Source organism: Malania oleifera, chromosome 2 (genome assembly GCF_029873635.1).
Source record: "Malania oleifera isolate guangnan ecotype guangnan chromosome 2, ASM2987363v1, whole genome shotgun sequence".
In the NCBI taxonomy this organism is placed as follows: Eukaryota; Viridiplantae; Streptophyta; class Magnoliopsida; order Santalales; family Ximeniaceae; genus Malania; species Malania oleifera.
Window position 1 is genome coordinate 58,029,321 of NC_080418.1, and position 16,169 is coordinate 58,045,489.

Below are 16,169 nucleotides of genomic sequence, written 5' to 3' on the forward strand. Positions count from 1 at the left end.
ATGGTGTACATATCTTTCCTAATCGGGTCTTAGTCAATCCGGAATTATTCAACAGGGCTAGTCTGCCTCTTCAGGCCCACACTTGGAATACAACTAATACAGTACAAACCAAATAGGGTATAGTGATTGTGCTTCTCAATCAAGCAGATATGTACCAATTACAATCAATTAATGCACATCAATAATATAGGATTTATAAGCTCAGTGATGTGTATGTGTTCTATCAACACTTAGTATAATGTGTATTCTCAAATAAGCGCAAGAGTGTGCAAACTATTTTTATTTTATTTTTTGAAACACAATATAAAATATCTCAATATCAACCTAGGGTTTCAAAGATGCTAGCAAGGTTATTCAAACAACCTCAAAAATTATTTTCTTAATTTACTAGGTATAAGAGATGTTTGAATCTTAGCTTGTAAAAATGATTTTGCGCACAAAAGAATGGGCTAAGGTGATTTGCAATGTGAATGCAAAAACCTACAAACCACTGAGTTTTCCCCATACTTGATTTATTAGATTAAATCGGTGGGTAAACTTTTGCTTAACTCTCAAACACAATTAACAATCAACACAAGTGAGAGTATTAAGCAAATTAAAATGGATCACAAGCACTCTAGGAACTCTCACAATACTTGGATAATCAAGGAATAAGTGTATGGAAGTAGTATGAGCAAAATAAGATTTGGAAATTTGATAGAGTTTTGGCTTAATCTTTTTTGCTAATCAACCCTTAATTGAACAAATGAGGAGATAAATATGGGAAAGGGGAAAATTATGACTGTTAGGGACAAAAGGGTAATTATTAAATTTGTTTTAAAAGTGATAAGAAAAACTAACCCTATTTAACCCATTTTTACTTCGGTTAAAAAATAAAACAACCCAAGAGTTTCGGGTGCCCGATCCATAGTTCGGTCACCCAAAACAGACACTCAGAAAAGTTCTTTTTGAAGTTCGGGTGTCCAAATATAGGCTCAGTTTGCTTAACCGAAGGCGATTTCAAAAGACCGTGGTTAGGGTGCCCAGTCCTGAGTTCGATCTGCTGAACTCATGTGTTTGGTAGCCCGAGATAAATTTGAATGTGAAGTTCGGGTTGCTGAATTGGTGGGAAAAGTCAGAATTGTGGTTTGGTCGCCCGAGGATGCTATGGTCATTTTTGTTCAGTCACCCAAAACCAAGTGAACTTTTTGACTAGTTAAAGGTTCGGTCGCCTGAGGTGTTTTGAGCACCAGGGGTTCGGTCGCTCGAAGCCTCACTAATTTTTCCCTTTAAGTCCTGATTTAATTCAACTTATTCCCTTAATAATATAAGTGATATTGGGGACTATTTTACGTGTAAGTGTAAGGACCTAGGGACTTTCTAAAGTCTTTGAGTTAGTCCCAAAAACCTAGCATCGGTCGACTGAAGGGTGCTCCCTAAGATCATTCTAAAGTCTTGAGCTTATAGTCCTATATACATGATATGCAGATTATTAGAGACCCATTTGAAATGAAATAATTACAGACCCAATAATATTACAACAAATAATAAATGTGTCGGGGCCTTCATATTTCTTCAAGTTGCTACATGCTACCAATGTGATCCAACTTAGTATGATCTTGCACACAAACTTTAAAGTCATCATGTTAACTTTACCGTGATTCCAAGAAGGGGGGGGGGGGTGAATTGGGACTTTTAAAATTCATGCCCTAGGTCAGTAACCAAACAGTAGTATATTCACGACCCTATGGTCAATCTAATGCAGGTAAAGTAAATTAATTATAATATGTACCAGAAATTAAATAATGCAATTTAATTAAGTACACATGCACCAGAAAGCAGTAAAGAGAAGTGACACGCAAAAGTGTTATCAAGGTTCGGAAAATAGCTTACGTCCCCGCCTTGGCTAACAAATACAAGGATTACCACTATAATGCTTACTTAAATGGGTGGAGTGACACCTAAACAACCAGTTCAATTAGTACAGGACTAACCTTAACCTTTACAACCAATCCTTACCGGGCTGGAATATCGCCCCCTCAGGCCACACCTGGAAACACAACAGTATGATATAATAAAGTAAGCTCAATGTGGTCTAAGATGTCTACTCTCAAATATTTATGCAAGCGTTGCAATCAGTGTGTGAGAGTGCAACTAATATGTTCTTTGTATCACACAATATATTCAATCACAATGCTCAAACAAAGATACTTGCCACACTTCAAATATCTCAACAAATGATTTTTCTCAACATATAAGTCTCAAGAGATGTATAGATTTTATTTGCAAAAGGATTTAATCTTTGTGTTCAAAAGATAATATTACTCAAGGAATATTGCAACAAAGATCTTTAGAACATAAACAAATATCTCTCCAAGAAGTTTTCTCAAAATGAAACATATGAGATATTTGAAAATGATTTGAAATTATTTTTAACAACCAAAATTGAATGAGAACTTCTTAAGATATTGCAATGATAGTGCAATACTCAGAAGCTCAAGTGAAGTCTTCTTAGGAAAGACTTATTAATAAAGTCTCATAAGAAAACTTGAGGTCTTGCTCTCAAACAAGATAATATCAATCAATCACAAATTTGAGAGAGAAAACCTATAGGATAAGAACATTTAATTCACGCTTACAAACGAATTTTTGGCAATATAACAAGGTAAGTATGAGTGTGGGATGCTTGGAAGTGAGTAAGAAAAATTTTGGAATTTAGAGAATTTTCACTAATCAAGTTTGCTAATCTGATCCTAATTATTCTAAATGAGGGGGTATATATAGACTACCCCTTGATTATAGCCGTCCAGGACATATAGGGAATTATTATAAATGTTTTAAAATATTTTAACCCAATTAACCCTATTTAAATATTTTAATCATAGTAAAAATAATATGGTAACCCGAGAGCACCAGTCGACCGAAGGCGAGATTCGATTGACCGAGTGACCAAGGTCGGTCGACCGGGTGAGATTTGAACTAAAAGTTTAGTTGACCGCTCAATAGGGTTCCAAGATGATTTTTTCTTTTCCGTGTTGTTCGGTCGACCGTGAGGTTTTGAACTAAGTAGTTCGGTCAACCAGACAATTGGCAGGACACAAGTGAGAACTCGGTCGACCAGGTGGTTGGCTTAAGATTTAGGTGCGGTCGACCATATGGTTAAATGTTTGACGTGGAGGGAGTTTGGTTGACCGGGTAGAATGAACTAGGCAGGGTTCGGTCGATCGTGCAGTGGTCAAACTGTTGACCCAGTCACCGGTTCGGTCGACCAATAGATATGTACTTGTGAAGTACGGTCGATTGAACATGCATTTTAAGTGCATTTTAGTTCTATTTCTTTATGTGATCACCATTTCCATATATATATATATATATATATATATTTGTGCATGTATGAGTGTCCAAGGGTCATTCTAGGTCTTTTTCGTTTTAAGCTTACCTATCATATCATGCAGGTGATGCATATAATTATTATAACCTATATCCTATTTACTCTTATAGACCCATAATGAATAATGAATTTAAATACAATACAAGTAAGATTTTTAAGGTCTTCAACTTCTACTTCTTATGCCATCATTTTGATTTGCCAATTGTATACCTACACATATTCTCAAACATCCATCAAATACAACAAGTATTTGTCATTATCAAAACCAGATGTGACCTATAAGGTCAACACATCAAATACCAAGAGTATTTGTCATTATCAAAACCAGGCATAACCTATAAGGTCAACATATATGCAGAAAATTAAAGAGTAGGGAAGAGAGTAAGACCAAGATTTTTACGAGGTTCGACTATACCCATCTACGTCCTCACCTTAAGCTACACACCTAAGGATTCCACTATACCACTCCTTTACAGGTAGGAGAAACCTTACAACACTCTTTCAATAGGTTGGAGCCCTCCTCTCCAAGCTATACCCTATGCTCAGTTCAATGATTTAACAGCCCAGAACCATCAAGAAAACAAGAAAACAAGAAAGAACTTCTTGCATACAAGAGTCACTCTCAAAGAGCAGATTAGTACAAGTTAAAACACAACTAAGAATACTTCAATTTAAATATCAATGAAAAATAGAATTGAAGCTCATAGATTATATCACCGGGATCTTTCTTTGGATTGATCAAACTTAGAGTTTTATGCTTAAAGATCGGTGAGAAATAGCTCAACAAATATCAGAGAAACTCTAGCAAGTATGTGAGTAAGAAAGCTTTTGGAAGAGTATGAAAGTTGTATGCTTGATTGCTGTTATGAATTCTTGGTATTGATTTGATTTGTGAAATCATGTATTTATAGACTTAAAAAGTCATATTTTTGTGTTGCCCAAGTTACTTGGAGTATTTTCCAAGTTTTGATAAAGTTTGGGACACAAGCAACTTAATTTGGAAATATTTAAAAGCTGTTTTAAACTAGCCGCTACGAAGGTCAGGCGCCTGGACTCATCAGGGTCAATCGCCCGGGCTTTTGAAATTCAGCATAATTTCAAAGTTAGAACAGGGTCAGGTGCTTGGACTCACAGGGGTTAGTCGTCTGGGCCTATATTTGTATTCCCAAATTAATTCAGCATAAAATGTCAGTCGCCTGACCAGACAAGGGTCAGTCGTCTGGACAGTTAAAACTTTTGTTTTCCAACCTTGTTTCCAAAAACTCTTGCCAACTTGTTTTGATACTTTTGAAAGATATTTTATGAGGTTTTTTAAAATATGGTTTCTAAGTCTATGATTAACCCTAATGAGCTTCAAAGCAATCAAATTGATTTTTATTGAAGTACTTACACAAGACTTCCTTAAGACTTAAAACTTTTCTAAACTTGAAGTTTTCATGTATATCTTTGCTTTGAGTCTATCTTATCTTGAACTTCAATGTTCTTTAAACTTTCACGAGATTTGTCTGTCTTTGACCTCTTGAGCTTTCTTTTGATCACTTTGGCTTTGGAATACAATCTTTCATAACACTTGTGATCTTAAACTCATAATACTTGAACTTTTTGAACTTCATATGTATGAATTCCTGAATCATCACTTAAACCACAACATATTAAATTTACCTTGATTTGTTATCATTAAAATAAGATTTGTAAGCCTTATTAGGCCAACAGCGTTGTTGTTTATTTACTTTAATAATAAACTAATAAAATTTTAACCCTTTTAAATAAATTTAAAATTTATTATTTAGAAGGCAGTTCTACATTTTCATTGTAAATTTTCTCCTTTTTTTTTTTTTTTATTATATTATTTATCTAAATGATGTTAGATACTTCACAATAACTTTAGAAGAGAGAGAGGACTTTCTATTTTAATTATTTTAGGATATACATTTTATATAACATTTATGATACCATTGCATTTATTTTATTTTTTGAATGAAAATGGAAGTCTTAAAGTCCAAATCTTGAGCTATATTATATAAATTTCTTAAATGTAGATTTATCTAATGTTATTGCGTTTTAATTTTTTAGAAATACTTGTCTTATTAATAAAAGAAAATGATATTTTTGTCTACAAAATTATTTAAAATATTTGTACTTTTAAATAAGAATACTTTTGTTTTGAATTAAATTACAGTTGCAATTTTTTTAAAAAATTATTATTATTTTTCAAAAGTTAAAAATATTTTTTCTTACAAAATAATTTACACTATATATTTTTTTCATAGCTTCAAGCTTTTATTTATATATATATATATATATATATATAAAGATTATATTTATTGAAACTTTTATTTTAAAATCTTCATTTTCTTCCTCTTCCGTTTTCCTCTTCTCTTCCAACTTTACTTTTATTTTATTTTATTTTATTCTTTTGTCCCTATTTATATTTGTAAGTTATTACAATTCCTTGGTTTTTCAATTTGCCTCTTTCTCTCAAATCATGTGTTATCTTTTCTTTTATATGTAATTTGAATCTAAATCTCAATTTATTCTTTTAAATTATTTGGAGTAAAAGTTAAATCTTGTACAAAAAAAATTATTACCAGTAAAAAATATTATATATATATATAATTATATTATCTTAAATTTTATTAAACTCGAAATCCTTTAAATTTGAAATGCGAATTCTATATTTTATGCCAAACATGGTCCAAATTCGAGTTTTTGAGCTGCTCCGGTTGATAATCCGATCCTCCTCGTAAGAAGCTCAGTCAATTTTTCTCCTGAGGGAGGAAGGAGATGCGCGTCAATTATAGGTCGCCCTTTTGTAAAGCCACCGTGTACACATCTTTTTTCTTTCTCTTTTAAATTTTCAGAACTAGCTAGTGCCTACGACTACGATGGCCTAGCCTAGGGCGTAGCATAGGCTAGTGGACCCAAACAGACTAAACCCCTCACACGACCCTAGATGTACACACGTGCGGATCAGCCACTGTCGACAGCCGGCGCCTCGCCGATGCGTCACGCTCATCACCGACGCTCCGTCATTTGAAACGCAAAACCACCTCCACCACCACTCCTCAACCCACTCGAAGCGTGCCACGTTATCATCTCCCTTGATGCCGACAATGGACGACGGCACGGACACACCGCCGCCGGCCGCTGCGCTTCCGTCACGGCAGTCCCACCCGTTGCCCTTCCGCGAAGACTGCTGGAGCGAAGACGCCACCCACACCCTCATCGAAGCCTGGGGCGACCGTCATCTCGAGCTCAACAGAGGAAACCTCCGTCAGAAACACTGGCAAGAAGTCGCCGACGCCGTCAACGCCCGGCACGGCCACGTCAAGAAAGCTCGCCGCACCGACGTCCAATGTAAGAACCGCATAGACACGCTTAAGAAGAAGTATAAGATCGAGAAAGCTAGGGTTTTGGAGTCAGGGGGAACCCTAACCAGCCAGTGGCCCTTCTACGCTACCCTCGACGCGCTGATAGGATCCTCTGTTCCGGCGAAGAAGCCCTTGCCGCCGGTTAATCGGAAAACCTCGCCGTTGCCCGTTCTGCCGCCAATGGCATTGATTCCGGTCGGCCCACGTTCGAAAAGGCCGGCCACGGCGACGGCGACGGCCGCCGTCGACGACTCTTTCTTCCGTCAGAGCTTCTCCGCTGTTGCTGCTGCGGCAGCGGCAATGGAGGCGGCGGAAGCGGGGGGTTCGGGATCGGAATCGTCGAGGTCGAGTTTGGGAAGTCGGCAGCGGGGCAGGGAGGGAGAGAGGGAGGGGTACAGGGAGCTGGCACGGGCGATAGAGAGGTTTGGGCAGATATATGAGAGAGTGGAGGGAGCGAAGCAGATGCAGATGATTGAGTTGGAGAAACAGAGGATGCAGTTTGCGAAGGATTTGGAGTTTCAACGAATGCAGCTGTTTGTGGACACTCAAGTTCAGCTTGAAAAAATTAAGCGGGCAAAGGGATCGGCCAGAGGCGGTGAGTCTCTTCTTTGATACCCTATCCATATTTACTATTATTTTTGTTCTTATAGTCATAGAAAATGCCAATTTTGGTCTGCATAGGTGTGTAGAATTCAGATTGTTAGCTCCATTGTGCAAGAGCTTGTTGTCAGCTGTTTGGAGGAGCTCCATTGTTAGCTCCAAAATTGAGTCATTTGGAACTCCCAATTCTTCGGCTGTATGATGTTAGGATTTCATATCAGAGTGTTACGATGCTGGGAATTTGTGATTATAGTTTGATAAACAGAGGAGTCAAATTAATAGGGGAGTGCCAAAATTTAGGCACGGATGTCAATTATTCTAACCCTCCGTATGCAAATTTATGGCAACTTGTATTTTAACTTGCAAATGTGGGTGGTGTATGAATATTAAAGGATGAAACATGCATTATAATTGTTGAGTGTGTTTCTAAACAGGATATTTGCAAATATGAACGAGATGCGAGAAATTAGTATACTTCTTGATCCTTGAAAAGGCAGTCTTCATAGAAATGCACGTGCATACGTGCACACAAAGTGTCTGCACACATAATGGAGGTGTACTTGGAAAATAATTGTTTGGCCTATGGAATTTGGCCTTGTAAAGGAGTATCTCTTCTCCTTGTTTTTGTTTGATGTATAATTAGGTTTATTAGCAATGATGAAAATAAGGACACGAACTTGGGAATTTGAAGTACAATTTTTTTTAGGAGGATTTGAATTTTGAAGTAGATTGAATTTCATTTAGTGAGGAATTTTGTAGTAGCATAAACATAATTGTCTGTGAGGTTCCACTGCAGATCTTTGTTTTTTCAATTAGCTGGCAGGAATTGTAGCACCCCAGTTCTCTCAGATGTTAACTGATGTTAACTTTCAAGTTTTGTGATGTGTATTGCCGTGGCTGCAGTTATTATTTCTTTTAAATAACATCAACCTTTGACAGTTTGACTGGCTAACATGATGCAACGATCTTTATTGAGATTAAGAAATAGTTGGGGATATCCACTGGGCTATAATAGTGCTGGAGACTCTGTAAGCTATTCGTGACTAGGCTGCAGTAAACCTTTTGGAAATGTCCTGTGTACAGAACACTGTCAATTCATTTTTTTTTCACGTGAGAAATAGTATATCGTGAATTTCAAATGAATACTAAAAATTTTGATAAATTGGAAACTGTTTCAATTTTGCTTCTTGGTGTTGGTGTATACTCACAGTTCTTTACCCTAGATACTGTAAATTGCTGATGGTTTGTTGTGGGAGATCTACATTGAGATTTGAGTAATGCAATTAGCCATAGTTCTGTCAGAGTTCTGAAATGTTTCTAAGATAGATTTAGTGGGATTGCTTTATGGGTCTCACAGGATTTTAGTTAATTTATTTTTAGTCTCATGTCAATATTTATTAGGAGTGATGCAAATACATGTTCTTTTTGGGTCGTTTGTGAGATTTAATGGTCATATTAGCTCTAACAAGAGCACAATCTTCCCTCCCCGCCACCCCAACAAAAAAATATAAGCAATGAGGGTTAAAAGTTGCTGATTTTGAATGCTAGTGGGATTATTCTGAACAGTTTTTATTTCTTTTTTATTCATTGGGGTCATTATGCTCAGTAGGCCTTTTTTGTGAAGTCAATTTTAGTTCATGTAGGCGTATTTCTTATTCATTCTTATTGTATAAGCATGCTAGTTTCTTTCAGTTGATATTACTAATATAAGAGACATTAAATTTTTGTGAGGTCAGAAGTGCCCTCCGCTTGCTTGCCACCAAAGAATAAAAAAAATCCAGAAAAAATGGTGACTTGGAGTTTAGGAATTTATGTTTTTTCCCCTTATATATGTACACACACACACACACACACACACACACATATATATATATATATATATTATTCTGTCTGTGTGTGTGCGTGTGTATTTTCTTTTTTTGTCTTTTTTGTTTGGGGGAATGGGTGGGTGGAGGGAGTATTAAATTAATATTTTATTGCGGTATAGAAAATTTTGAAAAGCTTTTCATTTACCGGAAGAATTTGCAAAAGATTTATATATATATATATATATATATATATATTGTTCTGAGGTGGGGGATTGGGGGCAGTGAGGTCACTCAAACCACAACGTAGCTCAATCCTCATTGCCTTCCAGCGCCAAGAAAAGGACAGAAAATAAAGGAAGAAGAATGTAAAGGTGGGGGTTTCTTGCTGCTGCACACTCACTAGGAAACTCGTGCCATTGGTTTTCTGAGGTTGAGTTTCAGCATTAAGTCATTAAAAGTGGTTTACCTTTTGTACAAGTTATCTCCATTTATATCCTTGCACCTTTGCCTCCGGAGAACTTGGGCTTTGGTACATTCCAGAGGGGCTAGTTGTGTGTCTTGAGAATATTTTGTCTCTTCATCTTTTTTTACAATGTTAGCATAGAGAATGTAGTTTCAATGTGTTTTATTCTCTTTTATAGTAAAGGTTTCCCTTGCCCATAGGTTTTAGAGTCCCTTTTTCCATGGTAGTGTATGTCTCAATGTGCAGCTTGTTTATTGACTTCGGCAGGAGAGCTACAACTTCATTTTTCCTTGTGTTTTGTAGCATGCTTGTTTCGGTGAATGAGATTTTGCCAATGCAAGAATTTTTCTGGGTAATGTAATGTGGGATCCCATTTACTACTCACAAGAAAAGTCCAAGGAAACCATAGATAGCCCCAAAATTGCTGATAAAAAGTCTTTTGCGAGTGATTTTAAGAAAGAATTCAATCTGCACAGAGCTAACAGAAAGGAATATCTGTAGCCTTAGTGTGGACCAATGGAAAGGGATATCCACAAACATATAGGATCTTTTCTCTTATTTCTTGGATTCTGCAGCCCAAAAAGTGTAAACCAGCCCTCGTCATTTTGCTTGAACTTGTATGAAAAAATATGTTTATCCTTCTCATTCTAAATGCACTCAAAAGAGTAACTAGTCCATTATGGTACTTTACTTCGTTTCATACATGTTACAACTATTAATTCTCCTGAAAAGGTTTACCCATGGTAAAAACAGAGCAAAAACAAGACGAGTCTGCTTACAAAACAATGGCAGGCCCAGTGGGGTTAAATTTGGGACTGTACCTTGAATCATTGCAAGGTTTTTGTTATTGGATCGTGAGATTGGATCGTAGGATTGTAAGATTCAATCTAGCATTTTAGAGATTTGAAACATTTGTAAAGCTTAAAATAGAATAGAAACTAGGGATCTCAAATTTTCTCTATGATATTATTTAATTGCACATCCAAATTTTATGGATTAAAAACAATATTAGTGGGTGGTATGGCTTTATTGTTATTGTGGAAGTTATATTGGATCAACAATGAAAAATTTGCCCTCTGTGATTCCTAACACACTAGGAGGAGAAAAATAAAATATGAGAGGACTGGAGGAAAAAGGACTGAGATTTTGTTGGGGGAAGAAGGAGTAAGATTCAAAAGACCTAGAGGAGGAGGTTGGGAAAATAAAATACGTACCAACCTATGATCCATGAGAGGATGAAATGGATGAGGACTACCTGAATCCATAAAATAGAGAAACTTTGGAATTAGAAATGTTACCCCTAATCAAAGTGTGGCCGGAAAAGTTTCTTTCTATGATGTACTAATAATAGTGCATTTCTTTTCATTGTTCTGTCAAAGCTCAGGTTTTGATTGTATGGACTTTTTTTTTTAAGAAATTTGTTTAATAGGCACATATTTAGACTTATATTTTTCTTTTGGTCATGTGGTGTCAAACTAAACCAAAGCAATTAAAACAAGATTGAATGAAATTTTAAGAGATTCATTATTTCTTTTTGCTACCTCAAATTCTATGACGTGCAGGATTGTAGGATCCTAAAGATCCCATGACCTAAAGACTTGGATCAGTATCTCTACCTTAGGAATTCTATTATTGAAAGATTTTCAGTGAAGTCAAACCGTTTTGTGATTGAGATCTTATGATCCAGATCAGTTCATAACATTGGACAGGTGAGTGATTACACGATACTTTCACTTTTGATGCAAATGCTATAGAGCAGCATGAACTTTCTCCTACTTGTACTCTCTCTCTCTCTCTCATACACACACACAGACACACACACACACACACACACACACACACACACAGAGACACACACACAAACGCCCGCGTGCGCGTGTGCTTGCACACATACAGACACTGAAACACTCATGGAAACCAACTAAAGTCCTCAGTATGAAGTTTTATGAATCGAAAATCATTGCATTTGATTGTGATTAGAATTAGGAAGTAATTGTGCTGATGTGCGGGCAGCATAGCCTTATAAAATGTTGGGCAAGGAAGTGAGCAATGGTAGAAATAGAATTATGAATTTTTCCATTAGTGAGAGCTAGACATCATCATTTGGACAGGACAAGAGCAACTTGACAAAGATGGTACAGTAGTGTACAAGAAAACAGATAAATGCTCCTATAAGGTGTAATATGGTGTTTAGTTGAGGGGTCACAGTCTGGTGCAAATGCACAGGTATGGTGGGCACTGTTTACATAAATTTTGAAGCCAGAGTGGATGACAATATCTTGATCAACCCTCCCAGAACGAGCATTGTGTGGTGGTCTCTATGAGTTCTAATTGGATGTGCTGTAAAAGCAAGCACAGCAAGGACAACCTGGCGGCTCAACCTTTGCTCCAATTATGCTACAAGAATAGGACGTACTTCCTATTTGGGGCAGTGATGGTAAAGGCCAAAATAGACATTGGAAAGTGGTGAAAAACACAATATATCCTATGTTTAACAGTTGGTCCTAAATACAGGTGAATGGTTAAATCTTAGAATTAAAATTGTTTGTTTGCATAAACATGAAGGCCTAAATATTTAGGGGCTGTTTGGCTTCACTTCCATTTTTTCTCCTGTTTTTGTTTTTGTTTTTGTTGCAGTGAAGAAACAAGTCATGACATTGCATTTGTCTACATTGTTAATTTTTTGTTTTTGTTGTCAATTTTTAACTATTGGGGAAAAAATTGAAAACTAAATTTTATGATTTTCAGTTGCTGTGACAACCTGTTGCCACCTTATTTTAATATGCAGAATTCATGTTCATGTGTTAAATGATTTCGTGCGCAGTTAGACCTTCCCCGGACCCTGCATATGTGGGAGCTTTGTGCACCCGCTGCCCTTTTTTATTTATTTATTATTTATTTTTTATAAAATTTCTAAATTGTTTTTAAAAAAGTAATAAAAGTCATTCAAAATATATTTTGACTATTTTTTGCAATTGTCAATGTGTCGTATATAATAGAATTGTTCTTGGAGTAAAAAAAAAAAAAGTGAGTTTAAAAATATAATAATTAAGTAAAACAACTACAATTATTATTTTTTTATTATAATCTAATTTGTATTTTTTCTGCATTTTCATGACTTTTTTTTATTGTTAATTGCTTTAAGGACTAAAATGAATATGCATTCTTGTATTCAAATTTGTTTCTAGTTTGTTTTAGTTTGAAAAATATTAACCTGGTAGGTTTTAATTTTTAATTTTCTGTTTTTGTTTCTATAATTTACCAAATGGCCCCTTCGTGTATGGTTTTGTTAGCTTCAATATTAAACACTTCTGGCTGGGGTTGTCCTAGTAGCTTATTGTACATTTGCTGGTTGATGTTTTTGTTCTGGACAGGGCAACAACTGTTCAACCTGTTACCTTGTGGGGCTTGTGCTTTTAAATTTTGGGGTATATAACACTCTAAATTGCTGAAGTTTGTTTCACATTCATGTCTATTCATATACATAGGGTCAAGGATGATGTTACAAATGAACATAAAAATTCAGATCAGGAAGTTAAGTACAATGTCATGAAGTTCAGAGATTTACTTGTCTTTTACCCTTTAATTCTCACAACATGGTAAAAAGAAGACTATTCACTTCTCAAATTTTTTGCCCTCTCTCTTGTACAGAATCCAACTCATATATGATTAAACTAATTAAACTTGTAAGTTTGGCTCATTTTGTAGGTTGCTCATAAGGCTGGTCATTTTGTGGCTAAATATGCATAGGTTATTTGGGACTTCTGTGTGGAGGTTATTCCTCCATTGCTAGAGGAAACCGGTGACTGAATGTTTGGCTTTGACCTCCACATTATTGTAAGAAAAAAATTTTATCGGGTGAAAAGAATACCTGGTGAACTGGAATGAATTTATAGAGGTGTATTACTTTTCGATTGTTGGTAAGGTGGTGTTTAGTAAATGAGAATCAACCATAAGAATTAGAATCGGAGGGTTGATTCCCATTTCTAATGTTTGTTTTATGTTAATCTTATTCTGATTCACATTCCATGCAGGAATGAGATTCCCCATTTTACTTACACTTTCATTCCAACTATTACTCTTAAATCAAATTCCAATTCGTATAAAAAAATAGTATTTATTATATGTGATAATTTATATAATATAATATAATATATATTACATAAATTTAAAAAATAATATTAATATTATGATATCATTATTAATGTTTAAAATATTATTATATCTTTTATTATGAATATTAAACCATAATTATTAATGTTTTTATTAGATATAAGGACATTATAATATATAAAAATTAATAGAACAATATTAGATGTTAAAATATTACAACATACTTATGGTATGATTATTGATTTATTATACTATTATTTATAATCTTAAAAATAAATTAAAAATAAATAAAATATTTTATTATTATCATCAATTATAAATGTAAAATAAAAAATTTAATAATGATATAATATAGAAAAATATATAATATTATTGTATATTATAATGTAATATTATGTATAATATAATAAAATATATATTATATAAAAATTAAAAGTAATATTAATACAAGACTATATATAATAAATATAATATATATTACATAAATATATAAAATAATATTAGTATTATGACATTTTAAATAAAAATATGTAGTAATGTATTTACACTATATATAATAATATTATAATACATAAATAATATTATTATTATTAATATTTACACTATATTTCATAATATTATAATACATAAATAATAATATAGTTAAAACAAAATAATAATAATAATAATAATAAAAAATAAACATGATAAATTATAATACGCAAAGTATAATTGAGTACATGATTATTCAAATGGTTTTATTATAAAAAAATATTTATTATATAGCTTAATAAAATAATATTATATAATAATTATATTTATAGCATTATTATTTTATATTAAATTAATTGAATGAATTATTTACATTAACTAAACTCATTTCCAATTCCTATGTCTATGTATACCAAATACTATAATACAATTTCAATTCCGATTCTGTGTTGAACCAAACATGAGAGTGGAATTTGGCATTCCGTTTCTGATTCTAGTGAATTCCAATTTCGATTTTGATTTCAACTGTGATCCAAACGCTACCTAATAGGTGCACTATTGCATCGACTTGTTATATAGTTTTCGCATATGAAAGGTCAAAAACTGCATGACAATTATAACTAAATTCTCTTCGGCAGAAATTTGGTAGAGAAGTTTTAACAGCCGGTTTTCTAGCTAGACTTTGCTGCAGTTGTTAGAACTTCTAATAGGAATTTGAGCTAGTTACAATACAGATTTAGTGCTGAAATTGGTAGTTGTACATGATTCTGGTGTATATTGTATGGCTAAAATTGTCAAAAGCAATTACATACGTATAATAACATAACAGCTTATACGACTTTTATTCTATTAAGTATCAAAGGAAATTCTTTTGTGATATTTCTCTTCAATGTTGCAGACAATTATTTATAGCTGGCAATGGGGGATGGCAAAAGTTATGGCTGTTTTTGCTTGAAAACCATGGGGGATTTCAGTTTTTGCTCCTTCAAACACATGGTCTAGCTAATATGGTGGTACAAGGTTGCTAGAGGTACTTTGCAGTGAACGTGGTTTCATTGTCGTGGCATCTGTGACATCTTTTTATGCTTAAAGCATTGTCTATTTATCTTTTGTTTTCGGAAGTCCAGAATTATAAACAGATAATAGTGTAAACATCTCTACTTACTATAGATTTAGCTGTTGTTTCATATGGTCATTGTTCTTGTTATTATGATTCACAGGTTCCATTGCCTTTTATTTTTCATTTTTGGAGCTCCTTGTAATTTTGCTCGCATTTCTAATTTCGCCATTGATTAGTACATGTTTTATTCTTGAGAAAATTGGTGGTTGTTTGAACAAAAACTTGAACATTCTTCCCCCCTCAAATCTATGAGATTTGATTTAGTATTTCATTAATATAATGAAAAAGTAAACCTGCTATTTGCAAACTGCTGCATTATTTTCCAGTTCTGTTGAATTTGTCATTACTGTTATTGTTATTGTGTGTGCATCTTGCCTGTGTCAAGCAGAGTGTATCCTGCTCAGCTGATATCATACTCATTCTCTGGCTTGCACATATTTTATCTACTGTTGTTTCTCCGCTCCCATAAGTCCACCTGCACAACCTTCAGAGCATCCTGAGACTTTTGAGTGCATGCTTGGTGATCAATTTATCATTTTGCTTCGTGGTATGATCTATGGTTCACAAGGCGAAAATTGCAGATTGAAAGACAATGGGATCTTAATTCTTCAGACTACTGGAGTGATCCTCTTGAATTACTCTACCTAGATTTCTTTAAATTTAGTGTGTTATCATTTGTCCTTTTGTAAGAAAGAGTGTACGAGATAAACCCAAACTTTGGCTCATGTACTTCATCTCCCAGCTCTCAATTAAACAGGAAATCGGGGTTTGATTCCTTCCAGGGGAGAATTCAGGTTTGGGCATAGAATCCTATATGGTTGCCGCATTGGAGGTACTTGTAGATAGCCATATC

General features: G+C 34.4%; 1 protein-coding gene across 2 annotated transcripts; it reads left to right on the plus strand.

Moving 5' to 3' along the window:
* The first annotated feature begins 6,051 nt into the window (after window positions 1-6,051).
* On the plus strand, window positions 6,052-15,623 carry LOC131149374 (trihelix transcription factor ENAP1-like). 2 transcript variants are annotated; one of them, XM_058099773.1, is made up of 3 exons: window positions 6,118-7,336; window positions 11,175-11,321; window positions 15,095-15,227. In XM_058099773.1, exons 1-2 carry the CDS (start codon window positions 6,475-6,477, stop codon window positions 11,180-11,182), a joined length of 870 nt encoding a protein of 289 aa, XP_057955756.1. In that variant the 5' UTR covers window positions 6,118-6,474; the 3' UTR covers window positions 11,183-11,321; window positions 15,095-15,227. The 2 variants fall into 2 exon arrangements, with proteins under 2 accessions (XP_057955757.1, XP_057955756.1); XM_058099774.1 differs by lacking the exon at window positions 11,175-11,321 and having other exon boundaries at window positions 6,052-7,336; window positions 15,095-15,623.
* The last annotated feature ends 546 nt before the right edge of the window (window positions 15,624-16,169 follow it).

Excerpts from the sequence above, each read along its gene's own strand:
- LOC131149374 (XM_058099774.1), top strand. The coding sequence starts at position 6,475 with ATGCCGACAATGGACGACGGCACGGACACACCGCCGCCGGCCGCTGCG.